The sequence below is a fragment of the Colletotrichum jinshuiense genome, chromosome 3 (assembly GCF_051148585.1).
Source record: "Colletotrichum jinshuiense chromosome 3, complete sequence".
Lineage (NCBI taxonomy): Eukaryota > Fungi > Ascomycota > Sordariomycetes > Glomerellales > Glomerellaceae > Colletotrichum > Colletotrichum jinshuiense.
In genome coordinates, this window is record NC_139310.1 from 3,299,335 (window position 1) to 3,315,341 (window position 16,007).

Consider the following 16,007-nt stretch of genomic DNA (forward strand, 5'->3'; position numbering starts at 1 on the left):
CCCGCCGTGCCCGCCTGCCTAGTCAGTGCCATGGAAGCCCAGGCGCCTAGTTGCGGTACCCGCCCCAACGGAGGAGAAAGCCTCTCCCAATTTTTTTTTCCAACACCGCACATTGCCCCCCCCCACCAAAATAAAGTCGACCGGACATCTACAACTTCCCACTTTCGGCATCCGCGTCTTCTGCTCTGTCCAACCCATCACCTCCCATCAGCCGGGAATTTTTTATCCCAGTCCTCTCGCACCTTCACTCTATCGTCTCAACGCAGAGCCTTGGAGTCGAATTCACATCATGGCTGAGCCTATTCGCAACAAGCGCCTTGACCCGGCCACCGCGCCGTAAGTACAAATCCTGCGGCACTGTTCGGTGGCGAGGGGTCGCTCCCCTCGCTGGCCCCGGAAACCGACCCTCAAAACTGACCATAATGGCTAACACTCTGTGCTTGTCTGCAGCACGCCGCAAAACACTCCTCTCCAGAATGCGCCCATTTCGTCGCATGCCCAGCAGCCTGGTGTTGCCAGCATCAAGGAGGGTATGTTGCCAACTTCCCCCTCCTCTCCCGCGCTTCTCCATCTTGTCCTGCACCTCTGTCGATCCATTACTGACTAGCACCCTTAACTGTAGAGGACCTCGACCGCGCCGCAGCTGCCTCCATCTTTGCTCAGAACCCCAAGCTTGTTCAGATGATTCAGGGAAGACTTGGCTCTCTCGTTGGCCGATCTTCCGGTTACGTCGAGTCGCTCCCGCCTCAGGTGCGCCGCCGCGTTGCTGGCCTGAAGGGCATCCAGAAGGAGCATTCAAAGCTTGAGGCCGACTTCCAGGAAGAGGTTCTCCAGTTGGAAAAGAAGTACTTCGCCAAGTTTACCCCTCTCTACGAGAAGCGTGCCAAAATTGTCAACGGAGGCTCTGAGCCCTCCGAGGAGGAGATCAAGGCTGGCGAGGAGGACGAGGAGGAGGATGAGGAGACCGAGGAGGCTGAGAAGACGGAGAAGCCCGCCGAGTCATCTGAGCCTGTCTCTGGTATTCCTGAGTTCTGGCTCTCCGCCATGAAGAACCAGATTTCTCTTGCCGAGATGATCACCGACCGGGATGAGGCCGCGCTTAAGCACCTCGTTGACATCCGCATGGAGTACCTCGACAAGCCCGGTTTCCGTCTGATTTTTGAGTTCGCCGAGAACGACTTCTTCACCAACAAGACCATCACCAAGACCTACTTCTACCAGAACGAGAGCGGATATGGCGGTGACTTCATCTATGACCACGCCGAGGGTGATAAGATTGAGTGGAAGGAGGGCAAGGATCTTACCGTCAGAGTCGAGAGCAAGAAGCAGAGAAACAAGAGTGAGTTTTGCGTGGACCGTAACCTCCCAATATACGCCTACTAACTTGCCATATAGACACCAAGCAGACCCGTATCGTTAAGAAGACAGTCCCCACTGAGTCCTTCTTCAACTTCTTTTCGCCCCCCCAAGCTCCGACCGATGAAGATGATGACGCCGCCTCTGATATCGAAGAGCGCCTTGAGCTTGACTACCAGCTCGGTGAGGACATCAAGGAGAAACTCATCCCCCGTGCGATCGACTGGTTCACTGGTGAAGCACTGGCCTTTGAGGAGCTGGATGATGACGACTTGGAGGGCGATTACGACGATGAGGACGACGAGGATGAGGACGACCTCAGTGAAGACCGTGACGAAGATGAGGAGTCCGAGGAAGATGTAAGTTCCGCTGTACGCAGGAGCCCTAAGTCCACACATGGAGAGTAAATGCTAACCAGAGCACAGGACGACACCGGCAAACCCAAGCAGGAGGCGGCCGAGTGTAAGCAGAGCTGAGCGAGACACGCACAGGTCGCTTTTGTTGCTAGGTTCTTCACGTTCATGACAGTTGGGAATTGGGGAAACAAGATGGTCCGGCAATGGTTCTTTCACACCGAAAGTGGCGACGGTGGCTATACATTGCGCCACGTCAGCATACAATGGAGGGTTGAGCCAAGAAGAGCAGCACCCGACAGACGGGTTCCTGCTTGATAGATGGTAATTAACATGTCGGTTCCAGCCTTTCCTGACAGATGCGGCTGTATTACGTTCTGGCCATGAATGATGTTGTACGTTGCTGCTAAAACGGGATTGATTCGTAAAGGGTGTATTGAATTTCTTCTCTTTATGTAAGACAGGTATGGGAGCCAACAGTGGAAATCGTAGAGAGCAAACAAGTTGAACATGCCTTCCTTTACATACACGTTACAGTTTGCAGGCGACATTCAGAATGCAAGGCAGAGGTGGGTACTAGCCAAATTACGAAGTTGATGTATTGAGTCTTTGACGGGAAAATGCTTGGCTCTAAACAAGATAAGAGAAGAACATGCACAATGCATAGGTAGAGGCGCTATGATTTATGAGAAACAATGTGGTGGAATTCAAGCGCGGGTAAGCTTGGAGTGGTGAGGATGTCGGGATTGGGGCTTTCTGCGGTTGTGACTAAGATGGTAGCTCCGTAGGATTTCGGGGGCGGAGGCGGACGTGGTCGCATAGGCGGGCTGTAAGTGTGCAAGTATGTAGTGTCGGGGCGGTTGGCAGATTAGTCGCTAGCAATATCTGTGTATCCATGGCAGTTGATTACGTGCTTGCACCATGACTTGGCAACTCCCAGATCTCAAAGGAGTCTAGGCTATTATCCGGCGTTGATGAAGTCAAGTAAGCCATGGCATCGAGTTCGATGGGGAATCGTGAAAGTGAATGTCTACTATTTACCTTCGGCGCAGCTTCTTTGCTGCAATTGGCTCAATGGGCGTTATGGACTCATAGCCAGCAGCTTCTAGGTGGAACATGCTCAAAGGTCCGTAACCGGCACTCTGGTCACTTTACCGCTAGGTAAAACATCGACCTGGAGGTACCTATTACATCAAGTGCAATGCGTCAACCGTTCTTCAAGCGCACCAAGCCCCACGTGAAGTGGTTCTTGGCCAGTCTCGTGCGGCGTACCTCCGCGTCGGTGCTGGGGAAAAGTTTTTTTCTCTCATGTTGGAGTGACTCAAGGCGCCTTCGTGTCGTAAGGTCTGGCGGGTAATTACCTTACCTAAGGTACCATGGTCTTACTAAATACGCTCGACTCGGTGTCCGTCCCGCTCAATGTCTGGGGACCGACTGCCGGAACCTTGAGAGATCCTGCCGTCTTCGGGGGGTAGGGGGGACCCGCCGCCTGCTGAGCACTGTATGAGTAAAGGCTGGTACCTTTTCTATCGCAGTGCTTCCATTCCCAGGTCAGGTCTCGTATTTCTGCCCGCACCGTGTTGAGACAGTGCCTACACATAGCGGTAGAAACACGGAACCACCCACCCACACCTCGGGGTCTGGCTCGCTGGGACATTCCTTTCCTGGCCCTCCACTGGCACCGGCTGATGGCACGTCAACGACCTCATACAGTCACCGTCACAGGCAGGTGCTCAAGCCCAGGTACATTGTACATCACCCTACGTTTTCTGCATCAGTCACGTCCCGCCCTCTTCACATTCTTTGTCATTTAGCTTGGTGATTATAAAACTTCCCGTCCCAGAACATCTGCAACTACCATCTCAACTCACACTTGGTTACTCCAGTCTAGTCTTTTGGTCCCTCGTCACACTGGACAGCTTTTTTCCTATCTAACGGCCAACTGCCCACGTTCAATTGAGTCGCATTCGTGTGTTTCTCTGCCCCGCATCAAAAAATCGCATTGCCCCTCCATCCGGCTCTCAGTCATAAAATCAGAAAACCACACATCATGGCCTCAGCACAGGACATCGCCGGCGCCTCCGCCTACGGAAGACAACTTGAGGTATCTGCCAGCATGGGTTTGTCAACTTCGCCCACCGCCACTTTTACCTCTCCACCTTCTAGCCTTGGTGGCCCGGCCCTCACCCGGCGGCCGGCTCCCAATCCCAAACTCCTGAAGCCTTTCGACACCCAGGATATCAAGATCCTGCTCCTCGAAAATGTCAACGAGACGGGTAAGGACATTCTAACCGAGCAGGGTTACCAGGTTGAGGCTCTCAAGACGTCTTTGCCCGAAGACAAGCTTATTGAGAAGATTCGGTAGGTGGCCCTCTAGCTTAACAAAGAATATGGGACAAGACACTCTACTGATACCATGTGATTTCTCAGGGACGTGCATGTCATTGGCATTCGCTCCAAGACTAAGTTGACAGAGAAGGTCCTGCGTGAGGCCAAGAACTTGCTTGTTATTGGCTGTTTCTGCATTGGCACCAACCAGGTCGATCTCGCATACGCTGCAGCTCACGGAATTGCCGTATTCAATTCCCCCTTCGCCAACTCGCGCAGTGTTGCCGAGCTCGTCATCGCCGAGATTATCACTCTGGCCCGTCAGCTTGGCGACCGCTCTAATGAGATGCACCGCGGCACCTGGAACAAGGTCAGCGCCAAGTGCTGGGAAATCCGTGGCAAGACGCTCGGTACGTTGTTCTGCTTCTTATTTACTTTACTTACTACCCAATGACATGCCACTGAGATACTGACCGTTAACCAGGCATCGTGGGCTATGGCCACATTGGATCGCAGTTGTCGGTCTTGGCCGAGGCCATGGGCATGAATGTTGTCTACTACGACGTAGTGAACCTGATGGCCCTGGGTACCTCGAAACAAGTGCCCACATTGGATAACTTGCTGGAGGAGGCCGATTTCGTCACCCTGCATGTACCGGAGCTTCCGGAGACCAAGAACATGATTTCTACTGCTCAGCTGCAAAAGATGAAGACTGGTGCCTACCTGATCAACGCCAGCCGTGGCAGCGTTGTCGATATCCAGGCCCTGATCAACGCCATGCGTTCTGGCAAGATTGCAGGTGCTGCTCTTGACGTCTACCCCAATGAGCCAGCCGCCAATGGTGACTACTTCAATAGCTCGCTGAACACTTGGGGAGAGGACCTGCGAAGCCTGAACAACATCATTCTGACGCCCCACATTGGTGGCAGTACTGAGGAGGCCCAGCGCGCCATTGGTGTTGAAGGTAAGAGAAACAGCCATGCGCCTGTCTTTGCACCAATGCTGACTTGAATTAGTCGCCGAGGCGCTTGTGCGCTACATTAACCAGGGCACTACCCTGAACAGCGTCAACCTGCCCGAGGTCAATTTGAGATCATTGACACTGGATGAGCCTGACCACGCTCGGGTAAGCATAAAATGGAACAGACTGGGCATCACTGGACGGCTGACAAAGAACACAGGTCATCTACATCCACCGCAACGTCCCCGGTGTTTTGCGCAGAGGTATGTTGGCAGCGGGAGCTTGTAGGCGGTGTTTACGAATGTTAACCCATGGCAGTCAACGAGATTCTCGGCAACCACAACGTCGACAAGCAGATTTCCGACAGCAGAGGCGACGTATGGTTCCATTTCAAGGTCCAAAAGAAGTAAGGTTTGCTAACAAGTAACAGATCGCATACCTCATGGCAGACGTCAGCAGTGTCAAGGCCAAGGACATCAAGGAAATTTCGGATGGCCTGGATTCCCTGAGCTGTGAGTGCAACACCAAGCCGCTGGGAACACGACGACACAATACTGACACAAAGGCAGCGCGTATCTTGACCCGTGTCCTGTACTAGATTTGGGCGTAGCGGTCATGGCATTGGGAGGGCGTTTGTGTAGGAGATTTTTTGGTTCATGATGGCGGCTGACGAGGCTCGCTGCCTTTAAGACAGCATTTCAACATGTCGGCAGGGGCCGCCTGGACGCTTTGGGTATTAGGAGTACCGGGATTCACATCAACTTGAAGGTATATAAAAGTAGGTCGGTAGACACAGGCAGATGCGGCTAGAACGGGCGAGGTAGATCGAAATCAACCAGAAGGAGCATTTGCAATTAGACACTGCACGGTACGCCTGCATCATGGCCAGGATGCGATTCCGGGTTGGTTCCGGCCAAGTCAACTGGAGCTCAACAATTCAATCAGATGTTTTGCATGACCAAACAGGGTATCAAGGCGTCCCAAGGAGGCATTTGTGTGCGCTATTGGGCAAAGGTGGATGGCGTGGCAAGGCGGTGAGAGAGAGGCATGAAGGACCTATCAGATGAGGGAATCGGGCCAGCAGAAGTTGGAGGGGCGAGGCAAGATCGGAAATTGTAGTGATGCAGCGGATCCGAGCCCGGACCTAGACCCGGTAGCCACGCAGCACCGTGTAAGCCCCCCCATCTGCATCTCTTGCGTGGTCGTGAACGAACGAACCCCCCTTCCTGTCATTTGAATGTCAGGAGCTGACAACAAAACCACAGGGCAGCAATTGGTCGAGGCGGGTCTTCGTCATTAGCTGGTGAAAACTGAGGACCACGAGATGCGGCAGCGAGGGGATGATAAGAAAGCTCACGCATAGTATATAGGATAAATATTTTAAGGGTCGGTGGTCCTACTTAGCCGTTGATTGCCAATGTCAAGCAAGCACAAAATGGCATGACGGTGAAAGAAAAAATTGGAGCCAGTGGAGGGGCCCTGGATGTCATGACTGAGATGAAATTTGCATAACACACTGGGAGACTGGAGCAAAGCGGAAAGGGGGCGGCTGGTTACATGGGGAGAGAAAGGGGGTTTGGGAGGAGCCGATGACAGAACAAGCGCAATTCAAGGCATATGGGGAAGGGGAGGAGAGGCACTGTGCATTCCAACGGTATTTCAGGCCCGGCAGGGGAATCCCTAGTAACGGTGTATGTGCAGGAGCAGCGTATCGTGTTTCTGATGGGACAATGTCTATTCGGGGCCAAGGAAGAAACTACATGGGAAGGGAGACGGAAGACACAGAGAAACGGACGATCTGCAGGTGGGCTGTCTGACAGTGAATGCATCGGTGGATTGATGCGAAGCGACTGGGCTGCGGTCCGTGGTTCGACGGTTTTTTTTTGGGACGAAGCCTAGCACTCCCTCAGTTTGTTTATGGCAGCAAATACCTGATGCGCAACAACAACGCCACGCTAGCAGGAGAAGCTTGAGAGGGTCGATTGTTTCGTCTCTGTTACTAGTGTACCTGCAGCAAGTAATAGCAAGCTAGCCACTGCAGTATGCGTGGCATTTCTTCATGAACAACGAAATGTACAAGGCCACAAAATATGCGGAAGACAAGCTACTGTGACAATGGTCTTCGCGCTGATATTGCCTCGGCATAGCCAGTGTGTTGTATTATCTAAGCGACGCCCTCCGGGGCAAGTGTGTATTGTATGTATGTTTCTCGTCATCCAGGAGAGTTTCACTTAAGGCGGCACCCCGCATTAATTTTGGGCATCCAGTGGCTCTTCAATATCCCCGTCTTCTTCCTTGGAGTGCTTCATTGTATCCGTAAGCCGCCATCGAATGCGCTCCTCCCTGGCATTGGGCTTTGCCAACCCCCACAGAAGGATAAAACCTCGGGATCGGAGCTCGAGTTGAGTTGAAGCAAAGCCATCCGCCGGTTGACCCATTCATTGATTCAATCCTTAGTATTCTCCATGTCGCCATTGCAACCATGCTATTTCTGCAATTGCTGGGCCACAGTCAAGGTGATCGGCCAATTCCCTTCCCGATCGTCCAGTGTGAGGATCAAAGGAACGCTCGTCACCCAAACCTCGTGCAGATAGATAGTGGAAGGCCTCTCAAGCTGGACATTCCCAGTATCCGAAGAACTGAGAGTAAGACTTTCGTATGCCGTTGCCCCCAGCTCGCTTGCTTTCGTCTTCTTACGGGTGGGAGCAGCCCCAATGACGACTTTGGATGGATTTGAAACCACCAACAGCCATTGAAGTGAGTTGCTCAACCGCCGTGTCCTTCACATGCCGCCGCACTGTCCGTTCCTCGCTACCTAGACTTCCCGTCCCCTTTCCGTTCCCAGAGACACTTCACCTGCGAACCTTACCTTGTCACGTGCTTGCGTAAAGCCACCCAGAGAGTGTGTGCCTTATGTAAGACGCCAGCCAAGGTAAAGAATTTGAGATACTTGGCCGAATACTTGAAAAGGGCTTCAGGTAGGTGCGGAAGCACTCGAGGTTGATGTACCTCGCCGTTCCCAGCTTCCCAGCACGCATCCAACAGGCTCTGCTGTAAGGTACCACCCACCTATGCCAAAGGAAATACCTTAGCTCCCCTTGTTCTCCTAATATGTGTGCTAATGTGCTCCCCTGCAATGCACCTCACGCACGTTCTCCTACTTGGGGATAGGGGACCACTCAGTGCGTTGCCGACCCACTCCCGTCCCCTGTCTCCGTCACACAAAGCAAAGCAAAGCAGCACCCGACAGCAAACATGCCGCAAGTGGCAGCAGTGGCAGCAGCCTGTGGTAGAAGCTGAACGGGACAGACAAGACGCGTGTGGATGCTCACCAACAGCAGCAGCACCTCCAGCAGCGTCAGTGCGCTCGTTCCTCCCCGGCCATTCTCACCTGGCGTTTTTACTTCGAGCCCCTGTCCGGAGGAACCTCAAAAAGTTGTCCAGTTCATCAGGTCCGCCATCCTCCTTTCCTTACTACCATTAATCTATCCAACCTTCACCTACGACTCGCATCTGTGTGCAATCTATCCAACTGGCCACACTTTGGACATATACCCGCTGGCCGTAGCCGTAACGTCGCGCTGTCTCTCTTTCTCTCTCTCCCACACACCCACACCCACACACACTCTCACCCACACTCTACTCTCGTCTCTTGTCGATCCTCAATCTCCTACCCAAGGCCGACCCGTCCGTCCTTCTCGACAATCATCCTCCCAATACTCCTCCCGCTCATCTACTCCCCATCCTCGACGACGACGACGACGACGACGACGGCGACAACGAACGAGAAGAGCTAGCGGCATCCACATCTGGTTGCCCCCTCCCCTACTCTTTGCTATTCTTGCCTTCTCGCCCGCCCATGAATCTCGCCAGTTGCTCCGAGCTCCCACCCCTAGCCTTGCCGCATCCTACCCGCCTCTCTTCTAGGAAGCACTAGTTTCGCCCAAACCATCTCTCCGAACCTCGAATCGATTTACCTTGCCCAATACATTCCCAATGTCCCAGAACTACGATGTCGGAACGCGGGCGTGGCAGCCCGATGCTACGGAGGGCTGGGTCGCTTCCGAGGTCGTCAACAAGGCCGTAGATGGCTCCAAGGTTAAGCTGGTTTTTAAGCTTGACAGTGGCGAGGTATGATATCTCTAAATACCGGACTGGCCTAGGTTTTGTTCTCCGCGGCTTTTGGCTGACAACCCAACAGGAAAAGACAATCGATGTGACCCTTGAGGCCCTCCAGAAGGGCGATTCATCCCTGCCCCCTCTGATGAACCCGACCATGCTCGAGGCTAGTGATGACCTGACGAATTTGTCCCATCTGAACGAGCCCGCCGGTAAGACCATATCCCTTTCCCACTTAGGCACGATCTGCCCTACTCACTGACCTTGCTCTCAGTTTTGCAAGCCATCCGTCTTCGATATGCGCAGAAAGAAATCTATACATACAGTGGTATCGTCCTGATTGCAGCAAATCCTTTTGCTAGAGTAGACTCCCTCTACGTCCCCGGCATGGTCCAGGTCTATGCCGGAAAGCAGAGGGCGACACAGGCACCGCACTTGTTCGCTATTGCAGAGGAAGCTTTCATGTAAGCTGACCCGTCACCGCTATCCCTCAAGTCTGCGGTACAAACGGTTGCTAACACGGCGCAGCGACATGGTGCGGAGCGGAAAGAACCAGACCGTTGTTGTCTCGGGAGAGTCTGGTGCTGGAAAGACGGTCAGCGCAAAGTACATCATGCGCTACTTCGCGACGAGAGAATCGCCCGATAACCCAGGAACGCGGTCCAAAAAAGGTGCCGAGGCTATGAGCGAAACGGAAGAGCAGATTTTGGCCACGAATCCCATCATGGAAGCCTTTGGAAACGCGAAGACAACGCGAAATGACAACTCGTCAAGATTTGGCAAATACATTGAGATCATGTTTGACGACAAGACCAACATCATCGGCGCCAAGATTCGTACTTACCTACTTGAACGATCAAGACTGGTCTTCCAACCCCTCAAGGAACGCAACTACCACATCTTCTACCAATTGGTCGCAGGTGCTTCAGACAAGGAGCGCCAGGAGTTGACCCTGCTCCCCATTGAGCAATTCGAGTACCTTAACCAGGGTAACTGCCCCACGATAGACGGTGTTGACGACAAAGCCGAGTTCGAAGCAACGAAGGGTTCTCTGCGGACAATTGGTGTTAATGACGCCCAACAGTCGGAAATCTTCAAGCTTTTGTCTGGTCTGCTACACCTGGGAAACATTAAAATCGGGGCGTCGCGCAATGATAGTGTCCTCGCACCGACAGAGCCGTCATTAGAGTTGGCCTCCTCCATCCTAGGCGTTAACGGTGCCGAATTTGCCAAATGGATTGTCAAGAAGCAGCTGGTCACGCGGGGCGAGAAGATTACATCAAACCTGACGCAGGCCCAGGCTATCGTCGTCCGTGACTCCGTGGCCAAGTTCATCTACTCCAGTCTGTTCGACTGGCTTGTGGAAATTATCAACCGCAGCTTGGCGACCGAGGAAGTCCTGAACCGCGTTACCTCCTTCATTGGGGTGCTCGACATTTACGGCTTTGAGCACTTCGCCAAGAACTCATTCGAGCAATTCTGCATCAACTACGCCAACGAAAAACTGCAACAAGAATTCAACCAACACGTATTCAAGCTGGAACAGGAGGAGTACTTGAGAGAGGAAATTGATTGGACTTTTATCGACTTCTCGGACAATCAACCGGCAATCGACCTGATCGAGGGCAAGCTCGGCATTCTGTCTCTGCTAGATGAAGAGTCCCGTCTCCCTATGGGCTCGGACGAGCAGTTCGTTACGAAGCTGCACCACAACTACGGCAGTGACAAGCACAAGTTTTACAAGAAGCCCAGGTTTGGCAAGTCCGCTTTCACCGTATGCCATTATGCCGTGGACGTTACCTACGAGTCTGAGGGTTTCATCGAGAAGAATCGTGATACCGTACCTGACGAGCACATGGCAGTTCTCCGAGCTTCCACCAACGCCTTTCTTCGCGATGTTTTGGATGCCGCTTCTGCAGTGCGAGAAAAGGACGTGGCCTCTGCTTCGTCAAGCTCCGTGAAACCCGCCGCCGGTAGGAAGATCGGCGTGGCTGTCAACAGAAAACCGACGCTGGGAGGCATCTTCCGTTCGTCACTGATTGAGCTAATGAACACCATCAACAATACGGACGTCCACTACATTCGATGCATTAAGCCCAATGAGGCGAAGGAGGCGTGGAAGTTTGAAGGCCCCATGGTTCTCAGCCAATTGAGAGCTTGCGGTGTTCTTGAGACTGTGCGTATAAGCTGCGCTGGCTACCCTACTCGATGGACCTACGAGGAATTTGCCCTCAGATACTACATGCTTGTCAATTCAGACCTGTGGACGTCGGAGATTCGGGAGATGGCCAACGCAATCCTTACGAAGGCGCTCGGCACCAGCTCCGGCAAAGGCTCGGACAAGTACCAGCTTGGTCTCACCAAGATCTTCTTCCGTGCCGGCATGCTTGCCTTCCTCGAGAACCTGCGCACCAACCGGCTCAACAATTGCGCTATTCTTATCCAGAAGAACCTGCGGGCCAAGTTCTACCGCCGCCGCTACCTCGAGGCTCGCAACGCGATTGTGACTTTTCAGTCCGCAGTCCGAGCCTACTTCGCCCGGAAGCAAATCCAGGAGCTCCGCACTGTCAAAGCCGCAACAACAATTCAGCGGGTTTGGCGTGGCCAACGGCAAAGAAAAGAGTACTTACGCGTCAGGAACAATGTCGTCTTGGCGCAAGCGGCGGCCAAAGGCTACCTTCGAAGAAAAGAAATCATGGAAACCCGTGTAGGCAACGCTGCCGTTCTCATTCAACGCGTCTGGCGTTCCCGGCGACAGGTCCTGGCCTGGAGGCAGTACAGGAAGAAGGTCACGCTTATTCAGAGCCTGTGGCGTGGCAAACTTGCCCGGCGTGACTACAAGAAGACACGTGAAGAGGCCCGTGATCTGAAGCAGATTTCGTATAAGTTGGAGAACAAGGTGGTTGAGTTGACGCAGTCTCTGGGCACCATGAAGTCGCAGAACAAGAACTTGGCATCACAGGTGGAGAACTACGAAGGCCAAATCAAGGCATGGAAAAACCGCCACAACGCCCTTGAAGCCCGAACGAAGGAGCTTCAGACCGAGGCCAACCAGGGCAGCATTGCGGTTGCTAGATTGCAGGCGATGGAGGACGAGATGAAAAAGCTTCAGCAGAGCTTTGAGGAGTCAACCTCCAATATCAAGAGAATGCAGGAGGAAGAGCGGGAATTGAGGGAGTCTCTGCGCTCTACAAGCACAGAGCTAGAGACGGTGCGAGAGCAAAGCGCCCAGATCGAGAGTGAGAAGCTTTCCCTCCGCCAGCAACTCACGGAGTTGCAGGATCAGTTGGAGTTAGCGAGACGATTGGCGCCTGCAAACGGCGAGCTTACCAATGGCGCCGTTCAGGCTCAGCCCGCACCAGCAACCGGTCTCATAAACCTCGTGTCATCCAAGAAGCCCAAGCGGAGAAGCGCCGGCGCCGAGCCCCGCGAGGTGGACCGCTTCAGTGCTGCATACAACCCTCGTCCGGTCTCGATGGCTGTCACCAGTATTGCCCACAGACAGAACCTGCAGGGCACTGGATTCATTCCCGGCGTCGACAACATCGAGCTCGAGCTCGAGACTCTCTTGGCCGACGAAGACGGACTCAACGAGGAGGTCACGATGGGTCTCATCCGCAACCTCAAAATTCCCTCGCCCAACACCAACCCGCCGCCATCCGACAAAGAAGTCCTCTTCCCTTCGTATCTGATCAACCTAGTTACGTCCGAGATGTGGAACAATGGTTTCGTCAAGGAGTCGGAGCGCTTCCTTGCAAATGTCATGCAATCGATCCAGCAGGAAGTGATGCAACACGATGGCGACGAGGCCATCAACCCCGGTGCCTTCTGGCTCTCCAACGTACACGAAATGTTATCATTCGTGTTCCTCGCCGAGGATTGGTACGAGGCACAGAAAACGGACAACTATGAGTATGACCGTCTGCTGGAAATTGTCAAGCATGACCTTGAGAGCTTGGAGTTCAACATCTACCACACTTGGATGAAGGTTCTGAAGAAGAAGCTTCACAAAATGATCATTCCAGCAATCATCGAGTCCCAGTCACTTCCTGGCTTCGTCACTAACGAGAGCAGCCGCTTCCTGGGCAAGCTACTGCAATCTAATTCGACCCCCGCCTACAGCATGGACAACTTGCTCAGCCTGCTGAACAGCGTGTTCCGCGCCATGAAGGCATACTACCTGGAGGATTCCATCATTACGCAGACTATCACTGAGCTCCTCCGGCTTGTCGGCGTCACCGCCTTCAATGACCTCCTAATGAGACGTAATTTCCTCTCCTGGAAGCGTGGTCTCCAAATCAACTACAACATCACTCGCATCGAGGAGTGGTGCAAGAGCCATGACATGCCCGAGGGCACTCTCCAGCTCGAGCACTTGATGGTGAGTCTGATGCCGTTCGCCGGCTTGATAATCACATGCTAACTTGTTGAATAGCAAGCAACCAAGCTCCTCCAGCTTAAGAAGGCCACCCTAAATGACATTGAGATCATTCAGGATATCTGCTGGATGTAAGTGCAGGTGTGGTGAAAGATGTGCTACCTAGAGTTGCTGACGTATCGCTCTCCACAGGCTGTCGCCCAACCAGATTCAAAAGCTCCTGAACCAATACCTGGTTGCAGACTACGAGCAACCCATCAACGGCGAAATCATGAAGGCCGTTGCCTCCCGTGTCACTGAGAAGAGCGACGTATTGCTACTGCAGGCCGTCGACATGGACGATAGTGGCCCCTACGAGATTGCCGAGCCTAGAGTCATCACCGCTCTGGAGACTTACACTCCTTCATGTATGTGGATGCCAGCACAACAAAATAACGTTTGATGTTTGCTAACTTTTGCCAACCAAGGGCTCCAAACGCCACGATTGAAGCGCCTCGCTGAGATTGTGTCGGCACAGGCGATTGCTCAGCAGGAGAAGCTTGACTACGATCCGGAAGATACCTTCGAGCCCAACGGCGACCTTGCTGAGGTTGATGAGAACGAGGTGTCCGCATAAGCACATACGGCTCAAGCTTAAGAGGAATAACTTTGTGTGTTTTGATTAGGAGCCAGGCCGGGCAATAGAGCCGGCCCTGCAGAGCGTTTCGCCGCTTGCTGCCTACTACCCTCTGGTCTAGGTTGACCACTGACATAATGACGCTGTCAAGTGGACGGTGGCCTATGTGTGGGCAATGGATGGTCTGTACCTCCGTGTTATGAGCTAGAATTGGGGGTTATATTACGGCAGGTTTTTTTGCATGGATAATGTAGAAGAAGCAATATTTGTGCGGTTGTCAAGTGTTGCTGAGGATATCTCACCTATTGATTGATTGGACCAAGGGGGCCCTTCACAAAGACACTTTTTACATCCAGTATTGACGGGACTGGCGTTTCGACAGTGTAAATGTAGTCCATGATTCCATTTCTGTAACGCTTGGTGTAAGTAGCGAGAAGAGAAATACGCAGGTTTCTGTACTGCGGTCTCTGGCTCGTCTTTCGTTTGTCCACGCATCTAAGGGTTTTATTCCCCCTCAGATGCCCGATTGTCTCCCTCCTATCTGAGAGGAAAATTTGAGTTTGTGTATTTAGGTGCAACATCGTGCAACAATCCAAGGCCATCGTTGGTTCCAGCGCCGCTGGCACGTGATGTTGAAAATTTCGACAACCCTACTCCGTACCCTTTGAAGGGGAGATAAGATAGCGTTCAGGTCGGTATTGTGGTGGGGGTGTGCCCCTCATTGCACTTACATGCAATAAACGAAGCTTTTCCTCGCAACTCTCATCTGCCCTGTATTCTACTCATTGGACGTACATTCAACGGCAGCACAGGTCGCTTCACCAAAGTATTTGATTTGGCCTTTCAAATTTCTCAACCGGCAGTCCAAACAAATTTCTTGACAGAATGAGAGCATCACCCAATGTCATCGTCACCGGCACGCCAGGCGTGGGCAAAACGACTCACTGCGAAGAGCTCGCCAAGCGGACTGGTCTCAAGCACCTCTCGGTCAACCAGGTCGTCAAGGATCGTGAATGCCACGAGGGCTGGGATGACGAGTTTCAGAGCTGGATAGTCGATGAAGACAAGGTTGGCGTCGTCCTTCCCCCATCCCCTTCTTGTTTATTTAAAGCCATACAAATCTTTCACGCCTATCTCAGGGAAGTGTTAGTAAGCCACTCGAAAGAAATCGTACTAAGATGCCCATCAACTAGTTGCTTGACGCCATCGAGAATGAAGTTGCAGAGGGAGGCTACTTGATTGACTGGCACGCTTGTGACTTGTTTCCCAAGAGTTGGATCGATCTTGTTGTCGTACTGCGCGTGGATTCGACCACGCTCTATGACCGACTATCAGCTAGGTAAACCCTAAGAAATTTTCTTTGAGCCTTTATCATTGTCCCCTTCAGCTTTGTTGAGGAAAATGTGGCGTGCAAAACGTCAAAAAGCAAAGGGCTGACTCAAACGGACGGCACAGAAAATACCCTGAAGCGAAGCTTCAAGAGAATCTAGACTCTGAAATAATGGAGGTGCTCCTCCAGGAAGCTAGAGATGCGTTCGACGAGGAGGTCGTGGTTGAGCTTACGAGTAACACGTCGGACGAGATGGAGACTAACGTCTCGAGGGTGGAGGCGTGGCTTGAGCAGTGGAAGAATGATCACTCGTCATGAGCTGAATGAGTACCTAAAATAAATGCGAAAACAGTACTTTTCACGATGGTATTACTTCTGTGAGCGGTCAATGACTTTGCCAGTAATTTTACTTGGGTAGATGTTGCCGTCATGTATCGACGGTAGCCCTGACGACGTTGGTATGGGGTCAGGCTTACCCACAGAAAGACGACACTTGGGTTATTACTTTCATAATGCCTCCCTCCCGCTTGAGAAAGAATATGGACAAGATATGATAAGTATGCGAC

At 52.7% G+C, this 16,007-nt stretch overlaps 4 protein-coding genes across 4 annotated transcripts; all 4 read left to right on the plus strand.

Annotated features, from left to right (window-relative positions):
• Positions 1 to 289: 289 nt before the first annotated feature.
• On the plus strand, positions 290 to 1,832 carry EsH8_III_000929 (histone chaperone NAP1; the record flags this gene model as incomplete). The annotated part of the gene is made up of 5 exons (XM_083262654.1): positions 290 to 336; positions 451 to 530; positions 623 to 1,339; positions 1,396 to 1,727; positions 1,782 to 1,832. 5 exons carry the CDS (start codon positions 290 to 292, stop codon positions 1,830 to 1,832), a joined length of 1,227 nt encoding a protein of 408 aa, XP_083123141.1.
• Positions 1,833 to 3,759: 1,927 nt separating this feature from the next.
• Positions 3,760 to 5,596, plus strand: EsH8_III_000930 (uncharacterized protein; the record flags this gene model as incomplete). The annotated part of the gene is made up of 8 exons (XM_083262655.1): positions 3,760 to 4,070; positions 4,140 to 4,447; positions 4,522 to 5,001; positions 5,054 to 5,163; positions 5,219 to 5,261; positions 5,317 to 5,375; positions 5,429 to 5,510; positions 5,568 to 5,596. 8 exons carry the CDS (start codon positions 3,760 to 3,762, stop codon positions 5,594 to 5,596), a joined length of 1,422 nt encoding a protein of 473 aa, XP_083123142.1.
• A 3,398-nt stretch (positions 5,597 to 8,994) lies between these two features.
• Positions 8,995 to 14,111, plus strand: EsH8_III_000931 (myosin 2; the record flags this gene model as incomplete). The annotated part of the gene is made up of 7 exons (XM_083262656.1): positions 8,995 to 9,129; positions 9,200 to 9,329; positions 9,392 to 9,581; positions 9,646 to 13,498; positions 13,553 to 13,626; positions 13,688 to 13,902; positions 13,963 to 14,111. The coding sequence occupies 7 exons, from the start codon at positions 8,995 to 8,997 to the stop codon at positions 14,109 to 14,111; spliced, it is 4,746 nt and encodes a 1,581-aa protein (XP_083123143.1).
• An 885-nt stretch (positions 14,112 to 14,996) lies between these two features.
• Positions 14,997 to 15,759, plus strand: EsH8_III_000932 (nucleoside-triphosphatase; the record flags this gene model as incomplete). The annotated part of the gene is made up of 3 exons (XM_083262657.1): positions 14,997 to 15,179; positions 15,305 to 15,450; positions 15,567 to 15,759. 3 exons carry the CDS (start codon positions 14,997 to 14,999, stop codon positions 15,757 to 15,759), a joined length of 522 nt encoding a protein of 173 aa, XP_083123144.1.
• Positions 15,760 to 16,007: the final 248 nt, after the last annotated feature.